The sequence below is a fragment of the Stigmatopora argus genome, chromosome 4, assembly GCF_051989625.1.
Source record: "Stigmatopora argus isolate UIUO_Sarg chromosome 4, RoL_Sarg_1.0, whole genome shotgun sequence".
Lineage (NCBI taxonomy): Eukaryota > Metazoa > Chordata > Actinopteri > Syngnathiformes > Syngnathidae > Stigmatopora > Stigmatopora argus.
In genome coordinates, this window is record NC_135390.1 from 21,857,290 (window position 1) to 21,878,268 (window position 20,979).

Sequence of the window (20,979 nt, forward strand, 5' to 3'; positions counted from 1 at the left end):
TGTAACTTTACACAAAACTGAATTCTAATTTTGTTGTAATCTTTTGTTACCTTCGTTTTTCGGGTTGGCGGTTTGCCACGCCTCACGTTCGCTATCGATGGACTGTTTGCTGTTGTATTGCCTTCAAAATATTCCCAAAATGATGCACACAAATGTCCTCACAATAGGATAACGCACGACCACTTGCCAACGAGAAATAGTCTTTAAAAAACGATCGCGGGAGCTTCTTTCCTTAGAAAGAATAACAGGAAATGACATAGCTGAGCTTCCCACGTAGTGATTGTGGGTAATGAAGTTTTGTTCTGAGAAAGGTTGCCATTGCCTATGGTTTTGTGTGCAGGAGTATACTTCATTACCCAGAAATCCCTCTTTTTGCATGCGCGTTGTGCATTTCCTGGTCCTAGGAGAAACTTGTCTGAATTAATTAGTTCCGTGCTCGTAAATATTGTTATACACGAAAGATATGCAAAAAAGACCTGGCTTGGTCGCATCACGAAATTTTGACCGCATAACGGGCGAATTATTCGATCGAAATTTCCCCCGTAAGATGAGCATTTTGTATGACGAGCCGTCGTATGACGAGGTACCACTGTATAAAGAATACAGTCCATACTCCACATCAAGTGATACAGAAAAAAAGTTATACTATATTCTATTTAATATTGTTATATATTCAAAGTATATTCTCACCAGCCTAGAACCCTAACAAACGCCAAACTCGCTCACAACTTTACCTTTGCTGAATGTTTTGCAAAACAGAGCTTTCTTTGTCGAAAAACAAAAGATGTCCCCCAGTCGGTTTCAACGCTTGTTCTTCTATTAGCACACATTCCGACAGCCATTCCAAGTTAAAAGACGTACCGATCTTTTTAACGCTGGTTTGGGGAGTAGACACAACACGTTCACGCTACCTTAGCTGAGTTAGCTTTAGCCTCCGGAGCAAGCACTGTCGTGATTGGCTGCGTAGCGTGGTTGCATCATACCCAATGATGGGTTTACACCCGCCACTCAGTGAATGATACACAGTAAAATGATACAGAAAAAAAGTTATACAACATACATTTATTTGCGCACTTGCGCATCTTTTCCTAGGTCACGAAAAGTATTTTATTTTTAAATGCCAAATGATCAATGACAGAATATGAGGTCTATTTTCATCCACAATTCTTAGCGATAACATCAATTTGAAACTTGGATCGACTTTGAACTGGAAATACCAGACTTAAAAAGACAGAGGGAAAATACAATTGGGAAAACATTAATTTTGAGCATTTAAAGATAATAAAAATAAAGGAATTTTTGTAAGTGGAAAGCTTTGAAACGAAACTAAAATGTGTTTGAATGAAAAGAGGAATAAATTGATTAAAAAATTTTTTTTCACAATTTGTAAAGGGATTTTTACACGTTTCCTTTTTTGCCAACAGTTTAAAACGAACTAATGCACGAAAGAGAAATTTAAAAACTAGTTTATACTGGCATTGACCGGGTTCCACGTTCGGACTGAACGCCATTTTCTCGGGACGTGGGATGATCTTTGATTCAGGGGGAAAGGGGGAGTGACTACAAAATCTCCTAGGGGTCTTTGAGGAGGTCTTTGACCAGGTACGGCTCTTTTTGGCGGAGGAGTTCCAAGAAGACGTCCTTGGCGGCGTTGCACGATTTCAGAGCCAAATCGTAGATCTTCTTCATCTTGTCCTGGTTGCCCGGCACATTCCTGATGTCTTGGTAGGCTTGTTCCAGGAGGACGCGCTGCTCCAGCAGTCCGTCCAGAATGGGATTGATGTTGGCCACGCGCTCGATCAGCTGCAATCTGTGCTTGTCCACAAAGTGCTGCACGGACACTGCGGACGGACCATTGTCAAAAAATAAAACCAGAAAAAAAATATACAAACAAGTACAATATGTGTTACAGGATTCCACAAATACTTTGTGTGTGTGTGTGTGTGTGTGTGTGTGTGTGCTTACAGTTGGAGGATTTCGGGACATTGGCAACTCCAAGTTGCCCCGCCCCTGGAAACACAAAGTGTTTTTTTCTAATCAAGGAGCGTGTTAAATGTGCCATGTTGTACTCTGAACTATGAAGGCGAGGCCTTTCAAAGTACATTGGTACCTCTACATACGAGCATTTCGAGATACGAGGAAAATTTCGAGCAAATAATTATGTCTAGATAAGGGAAACATTTCTAGATGCGAGAAAGCCAGGTGACCATGACATGAGAGGCTGTTTATCATTGTAGAGCACTGTCTTTTTTTGACGCATCTCTTTCGTGTATAACAGATATCTACGAGCACTGGGCGAAGCGTTGCATTTTTTCAGTGTTTTTTTCCATCACTCAGCGCGGATGCCTGAGCGATCGCTAATACGAGCAGTATAGTATATTACTTCTCTTTGGCTGCTCATAAGAACATCAGGGGCACTGGCACTCTCCCCCGCAACTCCTTGTGTAATATCTCTTGTCGCAACTACCTTTTTGTAACGTCTCTGCGAGCACTGAGCGGAGCGTTGCATTTTTTCAGTGTTTTTTTCCCACCCTTAGCCTGTTAGCTCCCGTTAGCGGAGCGATCGCTAATTCAAGACTACTTCTCGTTGGCAAGTGGCCCTGCGTTATCCTATTGTGAGGACATTTGTGTGCATCATTTTGGGAATATTTTGAAGGGAATACAACAGCAAAAAGCCCATTGATAGCGAACGTGAGGGTGGAAAAGTGGTAAACCGCTAACCCGGCCAGAACGAAGGTAACAAAAATATATTAAAAAAATTAGAATTCAGTTTTGTGTGAAGTTACATTAAACGAATGTTTGAGTGTCTGTATATATTAATCCAAGTTAATTCAAATTTGTTTGTTCTGTTACGAGTGCATTGCCGTGGATAAAGTCCCCCCCCTCTCTGTCCCTCTCTCTCTACCCTCCGTGAAATCCGTCTAATTTTAGTTCTATTAAACACATTTTATCACAGTGGTACCTCGACATACGATCGTAATCCGTTCCGATACTGAGATCGTATGTCGAGCTTTTCGTAACTCGAGCGAACGTTTCCCATTGAAATGAATTGAAAACAAATTAATTCGTTCCAACCCTCTGAAAAAACACCAAAAACAGGATATTGGATTGGAAAAAATGTTTGATTTCTTCTAATTCGCCAAGTATTGACAAAGTAATAAATAACGAGTGGTTTAATAGTAATAACATCTGTTTAATAGATGTAAAATTAGACGCATTTCGCGGAGGGGAAGGCAACGACACACACGGAGGCGGAGGGGGGGGGGGGGGGCTGTTCGGGGGGACTTTATCCCTGGCAACAACGCACTCGTAAATGAACAAACAAATTGGATTAATATATACAGACACTCAAACATTCGTTTAATGTAACTTCACACAAAACTGAATTCTAATTTTTTTAATATATTTTTGTTACCTTCGTTCTGGCCGGGTTAGCGGCTTGCCACGCCTCCACCCTCACGTTCGCTATCAAGGGGCTGTTTGCTGTGGTATTCCCTTCAAAATATTCCAAAAATGATGCACACAAAGTTCCTCACAATAGGATAACGCATGACCACTTGCCAACGATAAATAGTCTTGAAAGAACGATCGCCGGAGCTTCTTTCCTTACAAAGAATAACAGGAAATAAAATAGCTGAGCTTACCCACGTATTGATTGTGGGTAACAATGTTCCCTCTAAGCTGCGCGCGTGCGCAATTGCGCACTACTCTCGTCTTCTCTGCGCAGCAGCAATCATATGGCGCGCAGTAAAAAAAAAAATCGGATTTATTTTTATTTTTTTTACCCCTTTCCCCATGATGGCGCCGTTTAAGCGGTAGCCAGTGGCAGTAGCTCTGTCCACTCTTATGTTTTTCGTGTTTTACAGCATGTTTTACATGAAAAATTAGAGGGAACATTGACATGCACCTGCTTGTGGCAGGTGTGATACTGGTGTGCCCATAGCGAGCAATGATGATGTCTTGACCGGATGATTCACCTAAAGACGTTTTGCGGACGGACGTTTGACAGACGGACAGGTCGCCGAATGAACGTTCGTTCAAAAAGTGTTTAATGATTAAATACAAATACTAGTATTTGTTAGCTTAATGATTAAAAACTAGTATTTGTATTTAATCATTAAACGCTGTTTTCAGCTGGATTTGACCGAATTTGAGAGCATTTTGAGCCGTTTGGCGAATGGACGTATATGGACGTTTTTTTGCCTCCATCGCGACATTTTACCGAGGAATTCACTTCCCTGGGCTCGGTTCTAATCTTCAAAGAGCTCCAGTATTTGTATTTAATCATTAAACGCTGTTTTCGGCTGGATTTGACCGAATTTGAGAGCATTTTGAGCCGTTTGGCGAATGGACGTATATAGACATTTTTTTGCCTCCATCGCGATATCATCGCGACATTTTACCAAGGAATTCTCTTCCCTGGGCTCGGTTCTAATAAATAATAAAATCAGACTTAGGCTTGTCGTCATCATTGACTAGACAAAAACCTAATTGTCATCATACCCAGCTGCGTATGACGAAATTGAAGGTGCTTCTCCACGAAGTGCACTTTTCTCAGGCAAGAGTTCAGACTTGCTGGCATTCTGCCGTGATGGATACATCGCATCACCTCCCGAGCGCAACCAGCTCCCGGGACTGCGAAGGATTGCCTCACCGATGCCAACAAAGAATAAAATGGATCACTTACCTCCCACTGTCTTCCTTACTTACCTAGTCAGCCAGCAGGAGGCAAAGCGCTCCAGTTTTTGTATTTAATCATTAAATGCTGTTTTAGGATGGATTTGACCCGATTGCTGTCATTTTACGGCTCGGTTCTGCTACATCTGCCCGCCCAAGAGTGCTTATTCCCGGACTGCCATGCCCCCCCAAGAGTGCTTATTCCTGGGCTGCCATTGATGGTAGACTAACATTGATTTTTACTATAATTTGGACAACACCGGCGGCGGGCCGGATTAAAAATCCTAACGGGCCGTATATGGCCCGCGGGCCGAGGTTGAATAACTTGTACACACACGATCCGGGGGCGGGGCGAGCGCGCAAATCCCGTTTTGGCGAAACCTCCGTTCGGCCGAATGAACGTTCGGCGGAACGTCCATTCGGCGACCTGCCCGTCTGTCAAACGTCCGTCGGCGAAACGTCTTTAGGCGAATCATCCGAGTGTCAGGAGTGCCCTTTTGGCCCTCCTGGGTTGCCGTCGACACGTACCGGCTGTAGCCAATCCAATGATTACTTTCGGTTCCTGTATTTAAGTAAGCGACGCGTCATCACACGTCGCCGGATCATCACTCTACCATTGACTGTAGCAGCAGTTGCTAGCGGTAGCTAGCGGTCGTTATGCTGCTGCCTTTCTGTTCGCCTCTGTCCGTATGCGCGCCGCATGCGGCCACGCTTGTTTGCACGTTTTGGTTGATGCATTAAAGGACTCGTTATCACGCTAATGCCTCGTCCTCTCCTGCCTCCTGCATTTGGGTCGACCTACTTCCACGATCGCGTCACACGACGCGGCGCGATCATAACACCGAGTACCGATGATGTCGCTCACACTGGTACTCAGTGCGCTCAGGGAGGTTGTCTTTCTGCTCAGACCAACGAAAAATTAGAGGGAACATTGGTGGGTAATGAAGTTTTATTCTGAGAAAGGGTGCCATTGGCAATCGGTGTTGTGTGCACGAGTATACTTCATTACCCAGAAAGCCCTCTTTTTGCCCGCGCATGCGCGTTGTGCGTTTCCTGGTCGAAACTCGTCTGAATAAATCGTTCAGTGCTCGTAGATATCTGTTATACATGAAAGAGATGCGGCAAAAAAGACAGTGCGCTACAATGATAAACAGCCTCTCATGTCATGGCCACCTGGCTTTTTCGCATCTCGAAATTTTAATCATATCGCGAGCGAATTATTCGAAAGAAATTTTTGTCGTGCCACGAGCATGTCGTACCACTGTACTATTAAACCACTAGTTATGTGTTACTTTGTTAATAGATGGTGAATTAGAAGAAATACAACATTTTTTCCAATCTGATATCCTGTTTTTGGTGTTTTTTCAGAGGGTTGGAACCAATTCATTTGTTTTTAGTTTATTTCAATGGGAAACGTTCGTTCGCGTTACGAGAAGATCGACATACGAGCTCAGTCCTGGAATGAATTAAGCTCATATGTAGAGAAACCACTGTAAAAGGTAGACGACAGAGACTCACCTTGGCCACCCGATGCGTTTGAGGTCAGCTGGGCAATCCGAGAATCTATGGACGGCAACCGTTTGGGGTTCAGTCCCGGTGGGTGTTGCGTTCGTTAGTGACATTGAGAGCCAAAACGTATTTTGACGGTCATAGACGTCCAATTCATTTCAACGGGGGGTTAAAATTGATTGGAATTAGCGGGACATGCCAAAAACAAAATTATATTTAGCAAAATTCAGGTGGGATAGGCTCCAGCACCCCCCACCGAGGGTTCGCGCTTTCCGTTTTCCCGCCGTCAAAGCGCAAACGCTTCCATTTTCTTTCTCGCCGCTACTCTGTCAGTCGCCAGATCTCTGGACTCGATTGTAACGGAATCAAAAAGTAATGGAAAAGAAAAATACTAGGGTTTGTTAGGAGTTTCATTCAATGGCTTTTCGTCAATTGGAGCAATTTGGGCATCTGCAAAAAAAAAAAAAACTAAAAAATTGGAAATGGAAGCACTGTACGTTTGTCACGTTTTGTTGGGGTTGGGTGTGTTTTCCTTGTGCGTCTTGTCCGCGTAATTGTTTACGAATGTCACCTGCAGAATACTCCCACCCAGACATACAAAAACACGGGGTTTAAATATACAGACGGGGGTTGATGACAATCACACGGTGTGCTTTTTAAAGAAGCCAAATAGTAGTTTAGGATGTTGTTTTGCCCCCCTTCACCCCCAAAAAGCCATTAAAATGAAATAGAGAGGAAACAACTCACTTTGCTCGGGAGATGCATTCAATGACATTTTGTCGATTTGAGCAATTGCGGCATCTGAAAAAAAAAGTAAAAAAATCTGACAACCAAGCCGACTGCCCCCTTTTTTAATGTCTGCTTTAGGTTGAATTCATTCATAATTATTTCAATTTGTAAAAAAAACAATTACGCGGTGTGGTAACAGTGACTTAAAATGAAGGTGTGTTACATTCATTCATTTTTAGAACCAATTATCCTCACAAGGGTCACGGGGGGTGCTGGAGCCTATCCCAGCTATCTGCGGGCACCAGGTGGGTAACACCCTGAATCATTGGCCAGCCAATCACAGGGCACAAAGACACAAACAACCCATCAGACTCATACCTTAAGACAATTTAGCATACAATTAGCCTAGTGTGACATGCTAGAGTGTTTGATTTATTAACGATTGCATGTTGAGAATGTACAACGAGTTTGGATTGGATGTGTTTATCGGTGTTCGATTGTTGATCCTTTGATCCATATGGCAAGTGTGTGGCACGTTAAAGAATATCGGTATTCGATTATTGATGTATTAGCACATAGCTTCAAGCACGGGAGATTTGCTGTCATTACAGTAAAAAGTTGGATTGAAGAAACAACAATGGATCACTGTTCTGATTATTTCTCCCTGTGTTTTAAGATTAAATGCAGGGTGTAACACTAGCATGCATGTTTTTGGGAGGTGCGAGGAAACCGGAGTACCCGAAGAAAACCCACACAAGCCCGGGGAGATCATGCAAATTGGGATCAAACCCACGACCCCAGAACAGTGAGGCCAATGGGGACAATTTAGCATACAATTAGCCGAGCATGCATGTTTTTGGGATGTGGTGGTAAACCAGAGCACCTGGGGAAAACCCACACCAACGCAAACTCCGCACTACAGCGAGGACCCACCTGGGATCGAACCCACGACCCCAACACTGTGAGGCTGTGGCGCTGACCACTTGTCAAAGATTGAAAAAAAAAACCAAAGAAGCACCAGAGAACATTTTATACTTGAACGTGTGTAAACCAAAACAGGAATTCAGAGAATAAAACGTGAACGTGCGAGAGAAGACAAGACGAGCAAACTGGAAAAACAAAGAGCGAAGGCACACAGGAACGCATACCCAGATCTGTGGCTTCGTCGACACACCCGATGTACTTCAAGAGCTCGGAGACCACGGCCGGGGCTTCGGCCTCGGTGAAGGTGGACACCAGCACGTTGGTGACCTCCAACCGCGACTGCTTATCCACCTTGGATAACGGCACCCTGCATTCCCCGCGCCGGTCCACCAGAGCCATGCAGAACCTCTCGGCGTTACCCTTGGACAAGTTCTCCAACGAGTCCACGATAATCTTCTTTTTGGAGGCCATCTGCAAAAATCGGAGTGGAATGGTGGACAGGGGTGATGGGGAAGAGCGACAGCTCACCTGAAATTCGCTTGACGACTGGATTTACCTCCTGTTTGGGCAGCTATTGTCAATCCAATCCAATCAAATTAGATCAGAATGAAGACGTGCAAGTAAAAAAGGGGCGGAGCGAGCATTACGGTCTGTTCTTTTTCCTTGGAATTGAACCGAGTTGGTGCCAGTGACGCCAGTGGACCTGAAATTCAAGTTAACCAGAAAAGCCTTGATGCAATGATTAATGTTTCAGGGCCATTGGCGGCAATAAACGTCCAATCCCTGTGGACTGGGAGGGCCCAATGAACGTTTGGTTGTGGTATTTCACCGAGTGCATGCCACTACATAAAACATTTTAATAAACGGCACTAGAAGTTGCACAAATCTGATGTTGTTCTTTTTGGCACTTCCGCTGTCACCTTGGCCTCGAACCTGACATGGCGATTTGAACGCAATCGTCGCTTAATGCGCGAAAACACGATATTACTCGCGTAGTACTGCCTTTTTCCGTGACCGGACGTTTCGTCAAAAGACGTTTGGTCCCCGGACGTTTCGTAGAACTGACGGGCCGTCGACCGGACGTTTGGTCGCCGGGCGTTTGGTCGCCGGGCGTTTGGTCGCCGGGCGTTTGGTCGCCGGGCGTTTGGTCGCCGGGCGTTTGATCCCCGGTCTTTTGGTCGCCGGGTTCGCTCCCTCTTATGAGAGGGAGGGAGAGAGAGGGAGCGAGACAGAGAGTTTATTGTTGAAAGCGATCAACCAGGTAATCTCTCGCTCTCAAAATTATAATCATGAGAGAGAGAGAGAGTTTGTAATTACATTGACGGTATAAGAGCATTAATATCAAAATATCTATTGGCGTGTGTGTACATTGCTATTCATCGCCGGATTCGCTCGTATTGGCGTGTGTACATGTTTTTCAAACTACGGCCCGTTAGGCTTTTTAATCCGGCCCGTCGACCTTGTCCAAATTATAGTAAAAATCAATGACCTCATGGTCATTTCCCTTACCGCTCATCACTCTCGATTTAAAGACTGCTTTCTTTCGTAGAATAATATGTTCTTAATGTTGAAAGTAAATTTGAAAATACATTTTTACCTTCAATGCTGTCTTTTTTTCTTATATTGCAATCCCCATGTTTGATAAATTACATTGCGTGTCCAAATGCTGTCCAATTTTAGTATCCCTTCTGGCCCGCAAGTCAAAAAGTTTGCCCACCCCTGGTATAGACAAACTTGCCTCTTTTATACTATTGTTGTCCCAAATTAAACACATTATCAATAAGCTGCCATTGACGGCGGTGTTTTTTGACGGCGACTTGGGCAGTCGCGGCGACCCTCAACCGCGGTTGTGTCGCTTCTAGAAACAACAACACTTGGATCAAAGTAGCTTCCGGCTTCCCAACGGGATTCAAACGTGTCCACTGACTCCATATTTGCATCATATTTTTGTCAACTTTAACATCGAGAACGCAAAACCGCATCGATTTACAGCCGGAAAAGCGACATTACGAGAAAAACGTCATTGTTTTTTCGCTAAAAATGTCTATTTCATCTTTCCGTTCTTCCACCGCAGAAGCGTCCGTCCTTGGCTTTTGGCTCTCGTGTCCCTGGAATTGATCACGGTCAACAGACGGGCCAACAACGCCCTGGACCGGTCGCCGCTCGGTCGCACCGTGTGCTTTTTAAAGAAGCCAAATTGTAGTTTAGGATGTCGTTTTGCCCCCCTTCACCCCCAAAAAGCCATTAAAATGAAATAGAGAGGAAACAACTCACTTTGCTCAGGAGATGCATTCAATGACTTTTGGTCGATTCGAGCAATTGCGGCCTCTGAAAAAAATATAAAAAAAATATGACAATCAAGCAGTGCGCACCCTTTTTTAATGTGTGCTTTAGGTTGAATTCATTGATAATTATTTTACTTTAAAAAAAACAATGACGCGGTGTGGTAACAGTGACTTAAAACGTTAGTGTGTTACATTCATTCATTTTTGGAAACTATTATCCTCACAAGAATCGCGGGGGGTGCTGGCGCCTATCCCAGCTATCTGCGGGCACCAGGTGGGTATTGGATTGGATAACTTTATTCATCCCGTATTCGGGAAATTTCGTTGTTCCAGTGGCAAGAGGGTGAGGATGCAGGAATAGGAAAGGCATTTTAGACATAAATAGATAGGTAATAGATAGGTAATAAGTAGGTCAAGAAATAAATACATGAATAAATATATAATTAAATAAGCGTGTTGCTTAGGACATATATACATACATACATACACATAAATGTACATGCATGCATACGGTAGGTCTTAACACCCAGCCATTTTTTTGTTAAAGGTAACACCCTGAATCATTGGCCAGCCAACCACAGGGCACAAAGACACGAACAACCAATCAGACTCATACCTTAAGACAATTTAGCATACAATTAGCCGAGCATGCATGTCTTTGGGATGTGCGAGGAAACCGGAGTACCCGAAGAAAACCCACACAAGCCCGGGGAGATCATGCAAACTGGGATCGAACCCACGACCCCAGAACAGTGAGGCCAATGGGGACAAGTTAGCATACAATTAGCCGAGCATGCATGTCTTTGGGATGTGCGAGGAAACCGGAGTACCCGAAGAAAACCCACACAAGCCCGGGGAGATCATGCAAACTGGGATCGAACCCACGACCCCAGAACAGTGAGGCCAATGGGGACAAGTTAGCATACAATTAGCCGAGCATGCATGTCTTTGGGATGTGCGAGGAAACCGGAGTACCCGAAGAAAACCCACACAAGCCCGGGGAGATCATGCAAACTGGGATCGAACCCACGACCCCAGAACAGTGAGGCCAATGGGGACAAGTTAGCATACAATTAGCCGAGCATGCATGTCTTTGGGATGTGCGAGGAAACCGGAGTACCCGAAGAAAACCCACACAAGCCCGGGGAGATCATGCAAACTGGGATCGAACCCACGACCCCAGAACAGTGAGGCCAATGGGGACAAGTTAGCATACAATTAGCCGAGCATGCATGTTTTTGGGATGTGGTGGTAAACCAGAGCACCCGGGGAAAACCCACGCCAACACAAACTCCGCACTACAGCGAGGACCCACCTGGGATCGAACCCACGACCCCAAAACTGTGAGGCTGTGGCGCTAACCACTTGTCAAAGATTGAAAAAAACAAAAACAAAGAAGCACCAGAGAGCATTTTATACCCGAACGTGTGTAAACCAAAACAGGAAGTCAGAGAATAAAACGTGAACGTGCGAGAGAAGACAAGACGAGCAAACTGGAAAAACAAAGAGCGCAGGCACGAAGGAACGCATACCCAGGTGCTCGGCTTCTTTGAAACAGTTGATGACCTTCAAGCACTCAGAGACGATGGCCGGGGCTCCGTCCTCGGTGAAGGTGGACACCAGCGCGTTGGCGACCTCCACCGGCAGCTTGTCCTCCACCTTGGACAACGGCACCTTGCGTTCTCCGCCCCGGTGCACCAGACACAAGCAGAACTTGGCATAGTTATCCTTGGACAAGTTCTCCAACGAGTCCATGATAATCTTCTTTTTGGAGGCTATCTGCAAAAATCAGAGTGGAATGGCGGACGGGGAAGAGCGGCAGCTCACCTGATATTTGCTTGACGACTGGATTTACCTTCTTGTTTGGGCAGCTATTGTTCTGAATGGAAATTATTGTTGATGGGTCTTAAATCAAGTTAGATCAGAATGTTGAAGTTTGCTTTTTGTATTTTTCCTATTTTTAGTATGATTAGTTAATTTGTGTAATTGCAGGAAAGGAAAAAACAAATATAGTTCTTGATCTTAACAAGGGAGCAGTGATCAAAATAGAATACCAGCTAGCATATTTCATTTTGACTGATAAGGCATTTAAATGTTCACAAACTATAGTGATGGAATAAGTCAGATTGTTGCGATTTTTGTTCATTGACACTACCTGGATCGGTCGCCACTCAGGCGCACGGTGTGCTTTTTAAAGAAGCCAAATCGTAGTTTAGGATGTTGTTTTGCAGACCCCCCCCCCCCCCCCCCCCCGAAGCCATTAAAATGAAATAGAGAGGAAACAACTCACTTTGCTGGGGGGATGCGTTTTGTCGATTACAGCAATTTCGGCATCTGAAAAAAAATGTAAAAAAAATCTGACAATCAAGCAGTACGCCCCTTTTTTAATGTGTGCTTTAGGTTGAATTCATTCATAATTATTTCAATTAAAAAAATAAAAAACAATTTCACGGTGTGGTAACAGTGACTTAAAACGTAGGTGTTACATTCATTCATTTTTGGAACCGATTATCCTCACAAGGGTCACGGGGGGTGCTGGAGCCTATCCCAGCTATCTGCGGGCACCAGGTGGGTAACACCCTGAATCATTGGCCAGCCAATCACAGGGCAGAAAGACACAAACAACCAATCAGACTCATATCTTGACAATTTAGCATACAATTAGCCTAGCATGCATGTCTTTGGAAGGTGCGAGGAAATCGGAGTACGCGAAGAAAACCCTCACAAGCCCGGGGAGATCATGCAAACTGGGATCGAACCCACAACACCAGAACAGTGAGAGCTGCATGTTTTGGGGATGCGTTAAGAAACCAGAGCACCTGGGGAAAACCCACGCCAACGCAAACTCCGCTCTACAGCGAGGACCCACCTGAGATCGAACCCACAACCAATGTTCCCTCTAAGCTGCGCGCGTGCGCAATTGCGCACTACTCTCGTCTTCTCTCTCGTCTTCTCTGCGCAGCAGCAATCATATGGCGCGCAGTAAAAAAAAAAAACGGATTTTTTTTTTTTTTTTTTTATATATATATATATATATATATATATATATATATATATATATATATATATATATATATATATATATATATATATATTTTACCCCTTTCCCCATGATGGCGCCGTTTAAGCGGCAGCCAGTGGCAGTATCTCTGTCCACTTATGTTTTTCGTGTTTTACAGCATGTTTTACATGAAAAATTAGAGGGAACATTGACATGCACCTGCTTGTGTGATACTGGTGTGCCCATAGCGAGCAATGATGATGTCGTGACCGGATGATTCGCCTAAAGACGTTTCGCCGACGGACGTTTGACAGACGGACAGGTCGCCGAATGAACGTTCGTTTAAACAGCGTTTAATGATTAAATACAAATACTAGTATTTTTTAGTTTAATGATTAAATACAAATATTAGTATTTGTATTTAATCATTAAACGCTGTTTTCAGCTGGATTTGACCGAATTTGAGAGCATTTTGAGCCGTTTGGCGAATGGACGTATATGGACATTTTTTTGCCTCCATCGCGACATCATCGCGACATTTTACCGACGAATTCACTTCCCTGGGCTCGGTTCTAATGTCCAAAGAGCTCCAGTATTTGTATTTAATCATTAAATGCTGTTTTAGGATGGATTTGACCCGATTGCTGTCATTTTACGGCTCGGTTCTGCTACATCTGCCCGCCCAAGAGTGCTTATTCCCGGACTGCCATGCCCCCCCAAGAGTGCTTATTCCTGGGCTGCCATTGATGGTAGACTAACATTGATTTTTACTATAATTTGGACAACACCGGCGGCGGGCCGGATTAAAAATCCTAACGGGCCGTATATGGCCCGCGGGCCGAGGTTGAATAACTTGTACACACACGATCCGGGGGCGGGGCGAGCGCGCGAATCCCGTTTCGGCGAAACCTCCGTTCGGCCGAATGAACGTTCGACCGAACGTCCATTCGGCGACCTGCCCGTCTGTCAAACGTCCGTCGGCGAAACGTCTTTAGGCGAATCATCCGAGTACCGATGATGTCGCTCACACTGGTACTCAGTGCGCTCAGGGAGGTTGACTTTCTGCTCAGACCAATGAAAAATTAGAGGGAACATTGCCCACGACCCCAAAACTGTGAGGCTGTGGCGCTAACCACTTGTCAAAGATTGAAAAAAAACAAAAACAAAGAAGCACCAGAGAGCATTTTATACCCGAACGTGTGTAAACCAAAACAGGAAGTCAGAGAATAAAACGTGAACGTGCAAGAGAACATAAGACGAGCAAACTGGAAAAACAAGCAACGCAGGAACGCATACCCAGGTGGTCGGCTTCTTCGACACACCCGATGTACTTCAAGAGCTTGGAGACGACGGCCGGGGCTTCGGCCTCGGTGAAGGTGGACACCAGCAATTTGGCAACCTCCGTCCGCAGCTGGTCCTCCACCTTGGACAACGGCACCTTGTGTTCTCCTTTCTGGTCTACCAGAGCCAAGCAGAACTTGGCATAGTTATCCTTGGACAAGTTGTCCAACGACTCCAAGATGGTCATCTTTTTGGAGGCCATCTGCAAAAATCAGAGTGGAATGGCGGACGGGGAAGAGCGGCAGCTCACCTGATATTTGCTTGACGACTGGATTTACCTTCTTGTTTGGGCAGCTATTGTTCTGAATGGAAATTATTGTTGATGGGTCTTAAATCAAGTTAGATCAGAATGAAGACGTGCAATTAAAAAAGGGGCAGAGTGAGCATTATGGTCTGTTATTTTTCCACGGAATTGAACTGAGTGGGTGCCAGAGACGCCAACGGACCTGAAATTCAAGTTAACCAGAAAAGCCTTGATTCAATTGCTAATGTTTCAGGGACATTGATGGCGATAATCGTCCAATCCTTGTGGACTGGGAGGGGCCAATGTACATTTGGTTGGGGTATTTCACCGAGTGCATGCCATAAACCATAAGGAACTTTTCATATTGGTTTTATTGTCTCCATATAAAAAAAAGGTGATGGCGTTTCAATTGAGACCAAACCTTCTTACACATTTTTAAAGTAAACAGTTAGAATGAAAAGAGAAACTACAATGGATAGAAATGTAACTAGATTTGAATTTTATGCCCGACTATTGAAAAATATTGATTAAGACAGTTTTATAGGAGATGATTGACAAACTCCAAAGACAATGGAATGTTACATTTGATAAAAAGACTACTAGATTGGGGTATTTTGCATTTCAAACAACTGAGTTTAATATGCAACGCGATACCCATTATTGAATGAATTGGGACTTGATTAGTATGCATTTTCTAAGTCATGAGTTTTAATTGCTCTAAATGACACAATTATGCTAAAATTATTAACCCTGACAAACAAGGGGTGGTTACATTTTAGTGGGTTAAGCTCCATTCAGAATTATGAACGTGTGCATTTGTTTCTGGATATTAATTGATGTGAATGTAACTGTTGCAGAGAGGGGGAAAGCTGTTTTCCTGTTTGCTTTTTGTATTTTTCCTATTTTTAGTATGATTAGTTAATTTGTGTAATTGCAGGAAAGGAAAAAACAAATATAGTTCTTGATCTTAACAAGGAAGCAGTGATCAAAATAGAATACCAGCTAGCATATTTCATTTTGACTGATAAGGCATTTAAATGTTCACAAACTATAGTGATGGAATAAGTAAGATTGTTGCGATTTTTGTTCATTGGGGTATTAAGAACCACCAAATAGCTGTATGCAAACGTTAAACACGTGTTAAAGACGACGACAGAATGCAGCAGCTAAAGCAGCAGCGCAAACACAACAACAAAAACGGAGTCATCTCAAAAACAGTATTAATTGATATGCAAAACATTGCACAACAGAAAAGAAAAGATGCACGGATACAGACGGGCCGACACTACCTGGATCGGTCGCCACTCGGTCGCACGGTGTGCTTTTTAAAGAAGCCAAATCGTAGTTTAGGATGTTGTATTGCAGCCCCCCCCCCCCCAAAAGCTATTAAAATGAAATAGAGAGGAAACAACTCACTTTGCTCGGGGGATGCTTTTTGTCGATTTCAGCAATTTCGGCATCTGAAAAAAAATGTACAAAAATCTGACAATCAAGCAGTACGCCCCTTTTTTAATGTGTGCTTTAGGTTGAATTCATTCATAATTATTTCAATTAAAAAAATAAAAAACAATTACACGGTGTGGTAACAGTGACTTAAAACGTAGGTGTTACATTCATTCATTTTTGGAACCGATTATCCTCACAAGGGTCGCGGGGGGTGATGGAGCCTATCCAACTAACTACGGGCACCAGGTGGGTAACACCCTGAATCATTGGCCAGCCAATCACAGGGCAGAAAGACACGAACAACCAATCAGACTCATATCTTGACAATTTAGCATACAATTAGCCTAGCATGCATGTCTTTGGAAGGTGCGAGGAAATCGGAGTACGCGAAGAAAACCCTCACAAGCCCGGGGAGATCATGCAAACTGGGATCGAACCCACAACACCAGAACAGTGAGAGCTGCATGTTTATGGGATGGGGTAGGAAACCAGAGCACCTGGGGAAAACCCACGCCAACGCAAACTCCGCTCTACAGCGAGGACCCACCTGAGATCGAACCCACGACCCCAAAACTGTGAGGCTGTGGCGCTAACCACTTGTCAAAGATTTAAAACAAAAAACAAAGAAGCACCAGAGAGCATTTTATACCCGAACGTGTGTAAACCGAAACAGGAAGTCAGAGAATAAAACGTGAACGTGCAAGAGAAGATAAGACGAGCAAACTGGAAAAACAAGCAACGCAGGAACGCATACCCAGTTCGTCGGCTTCTTCGGGGCACCCGATGTCCTTGAAGAGCTCGGAGACGATGGCCGGGGCTCCGTCCTCGGTGAAGGTGGACACCAGCAATTTGGCGACCTCCACCCGCGACTGCTTCTCCACCTTGGACTGCGGCACCTTGCGTTCTCCGGCCCGATCCACCAGAGCAAAGCAGAACCTGGCGAAGTCTTGTTTGGACAAGTTGTCTAACCATTCAAAGATAATCTTCTTTTTGGAGGCCATCTGCAAAAATCGCGGGAGTGGAATGGCGGACAAGGGTGACGGGGAGCAGCAGCAGCTCACCTGAAATTCGCTTGACGACTGGATTTACCTTCCTGTTTGGGCAGCTGTTGTTTTGAATGGAAATTATTGTTGATGTGTCTTATATCAAATGAGATCAGAAGGAAAGGGGCGGAGTGAGCATTATGGTCTGTTCTTTTTCCTTGGAACTGAACTGAGTTGGTGCCAGTGACGCCAACGGACCTGAAATTCAAGTTAACCAGAAAAGCCTTGATTCAATTGCTAATGTTTCAGGGACATTGACGGCAATAAACGTCCAATCCCTGTGGACTGGGAGGGGCCAATGAACGTTTGGTTGGGGTATTTCACTGAGTGCATGCCACTGGGTATTTTTACTAACCGGGGAAGAGCGACAGCTCACCTGAAATTCGCTTGACGACTGGATTTACCTTCCTGTTTGGGCAGCTATCCAAACCAATCAAATTAGATCAGAAGGAAGACGTGCAAGTAAAAAAGGGGCGCAGTGAGTATTATGGTCAGTCATTTTTCCATGGAACTGAACTGAATTGGTGCCAGTGACGCCAACGGACCTGAAATTCAAGTTAACCAGAAAAGCCTTGGTGCAATTGCCAGCTGCGGTCCGTGAATTTCCCAGCTACGCCTTCAGCTGTCGGAATGCATCCAAACCTCAAAAACAATTTTAAGGCTATAAAACCTCTACAGCAGCTACAGCTTGCGACATATAAAAAATCATCAATAATAACCACATAAAATTGAAATATTATTTAGGAATATATTTTACTCACCAAAAATCCTTTTTACCTGTACACAATATCCATCCTCCTTTCTTTCCTCCTTATTTTCTATCGCCATCGAAGCTAATGCGGAAAGTCGAGCCTGTCCTGTTGTATTTCTGGCAAATGTTTTTATTCGAATTAGTGCTGAAAATGTTCGTTCCCGGTTGTGACAGGCTTGCTTGCTTTGGAGTTGTCCGACCTTCCTTAATGATGACCAGCTTTTTTTTCTTGAAAAGTCCGTCTTGAAAATGGCTTTGACAGTTGTTGGGTTCACCAAGGTAGGTATTTCCAGGCACACCTTTAAGATAAGGGAGACATCGGACGCATATCCAGCTTTATCTTGCAAGAGAGAATCGATCCCGACTCGCCTTGGTCCAAGATCATTCTAAAGAATTGGATCCTCTCCTGCCCATTTAATTGCATTAGAGTCAAAACAATTAAGGTCATCTATTCAAAACTTTTGCATAAGAGGTAAACCAAGCGAGCCTCTATCCAAAACAAGTAAGTTCAGAAATCAAAACAATTGCATAAGAGTTAAAACAAGCAAGCAACCATTTTAAAACAATTGCGAGTCTTTTCGGAGGTCGATTCGGTATCGCCACCTGGTGCGGAAATCCAAGTCAAAACAATTAAGAGTCCTTCCCGGATCTTCAGTGTGAGCTTGTGACCGTGTGAGAAGTCGAGGTTACAAAACAATTTTGGTAAGTCCAGACGGATAGAGACCTTTTCCTTTGTTTATCACGGTTGCAAGCAGATGTACTGAAAATGACTTTATAATGTTACTAAGCTTCATTGCAAGCACATATATATATATATATATATATATATATATATATATATATATATATATATATATATATAATGATTAGATTTCAAGCAAAGTTATAATAACGATAAAGCTAACAACAGTAAATCTGCAAACAAATCAATTTCTTCTCCTCCTTCAGCCATTGCGGGTTGACAAAACCACTATTAAATCAACACAATATATTTACTTGTGCAGCTCGCTCCAGATACACTTTGGTAGCTCTGGCTAGTCCACTCTATCACTAGCCAATCATAGTTTGTGAAAGCAATGACGTTTCCCTACGACTGCGAGAAGGTCTTGGTGTCACCAAATCGTCCAGCTCCAATGGTGTAGTGAAAAATGGCGTTTTGTATGGTCTACTAAATAGGATTTCCATATTTTGTTGTCCGGTTGACCTCGTTGTGTAGGCGCAATGATTTCATAACGAAGTATGGAACCTTTTGTCAATTCAGTCATTTATTTCGCTAACAAGTTGAATGCCATTATCACTATAAATCAATGGTTCTTTGGAATTTCAAATCATGCACTGTCTTTGTTTTTTGTTTTTCTCAGTGCTCTCAAATTTCGCGTAGCAGATTTGTTCCTCCACTTCAAATTTAACTTTTGGAGTACTGCTGCTGCATTTTCACCAAAAACTTCATTGGACTAAACAATTTTTCATAATTTTCATCAAAAAATGATTTCAAATTTCTAAATCATTTTCCACCTTGATATCTGATCGATTGATTATATCTCGGTGGTCGGCCAATCAAAAACACAAAACACAAACATCCATTCACGCTCACTCAATCAGACATTAGTTTTGCAATTTTTTCATCACTAGTGGAGAGCGCCATCCCCAGTCTGGGCTTCTTGGCAGCTCACCTCCATTTTGCAGTCATATCAGCACTAATCATTCTCAAAAGAAATAGGTTAACGTCATTTGGTTGACATCAGTTGTTTGATGCTAATGCAATCCGTGGTATTCTAATAGTCATTAATATGACTCACGCTAAAGCATATTTAATCTGTTGATGGGCAAAACAAGATGTAAATCCCGTGCACTGAACATACATGATGTTTATTCCATCAGAGGGAAATCATGCCTATCCTAATTTAATTATTTTATTTAACTTGTCAGGTACAATTTACCTGATAATTTAGATAAATGCCATTTCTGCATTGTCTTCATGTTTGATATCATTAATATTCTAAATTATTCTTAATATTTAAGTCTAAATCCTAAATCACTCTCATTTTGCTAAAATAGCTAAATTGCGGATAGCTAAATTCCTTTTCTGCTCCAAGCTTGTGTTTATATAAAATAAGAGCCATTTTTGTAGCTCCTTACCATAATTAAAATTTAGAGAAACTAACCTTCCACTTAGCCATTTCCTAATTATAAATTTCAGTGTTTAATGGAGGACCCATAATTTGTCACTAATATATCCCAATACTGTCAACTCTCTCTGTATCTCTCTCTCTCTTTTGTGGTAGTCTTTCTTGCCCTTTGTTTGGTCTGAAAGGAGCAGTAAGCTCTATGGGCGACCCCCCTCTTTTTGTTTGCACAGGGTGTGCTTAGTTTGTCGGGTGAGGGATGTCCGCATCTTTGAAGGGGTGCTGGCCGTAAAGTGGGCTTTTTGCCATTGTTTCTTCCAAAATGGAGGAGTTTAACAATGGAGTCTGCGGGTCAATCTGATAAGAGTCGTGCATTTTGGAATAAGTCAGTCCTGGGATGTCAGTGGACTGCCAGTCAGTGACTTTAAGAAGTTTCTTGACCATTGGACCGAGTAGGCGAGCTTCATGACCAGGAGACAGACCCAAAGAAATGTGTGGGTCATCTGTGTCCGACATTTTGCACCACACTTTTTGCGATTTATCCAAATCAACATATGACACTACACCTTCCTGACCCACAAAGATTTTGGTCTGTGATTTTAGATTTTGGTGGATTTCAACTGCCAGGGTGTTCCAAGAACCTTCTGAAAACGGTCTCAATAGACTAAGTCATCTTCTGTGTCATAAAACATCGTACAATGAAAATCATTCATGGGCGTATGATAAAGCCGGAGTGAGTCAATGAATGATTTCCACAGGTGATAAACAGATGACAGCCCCCCAGTGGCCGGAGTTTCAGGCTCAAGACGTGACCAATAGATTGTTGCTATCTCTGAATCTTGTTGCAAAGGACACATCAACCACTGTCCACCTGTTCGTATTGGCTGTGAACACGGAATCTTT

At 43.4% G+C, this 20,979-nt stretch overlaps 1 protein-coding gene across 1 annotated transcript; it reads right to left on the minus strand.

Annotated features, from left to right (window-relative positions):
• Positions 1-1,450: 1,450 nt before the first annotated feature.
• Positions 1,451-8,310, minus strand: LOC144073216 (apoptosis-associated speck-like protein containing a CARD). The gene is made up of 2 exons (XM_077598882.1): positions 8,064-8,310; positions 1,451-1,841 (listed from the first exon to the last, which is right to left on the minus strand). Exons 1-2 carry the CDS (start codon positions 8,308-8,310, stop codon positions 1,573-1,575), a joined length of 516 nt encoding a protein of 171 aa, XP_077455008.1. The 3' UTR covers positions 1,451-1,572.
• Positions 8,311-20,979: the final 12,669 nt, after the last annotated feature.

Coding starts and splice junctions, on each gene's coding strand:
- LOC144073216 (XM_077598882.1), bottom strand. CDS start 8,310: ATGGCCTCCAAAAAGAAGATTATCGTGGACTCGTTGGAGAACTTGTCC. Junction 1,842..8,063: donor CGACGAAGCCACAGATCTGG/GTATGCGTTCCT, acceptor GTCCGTCCGCAG/TGTCCGTGCAGCACTTTGTG.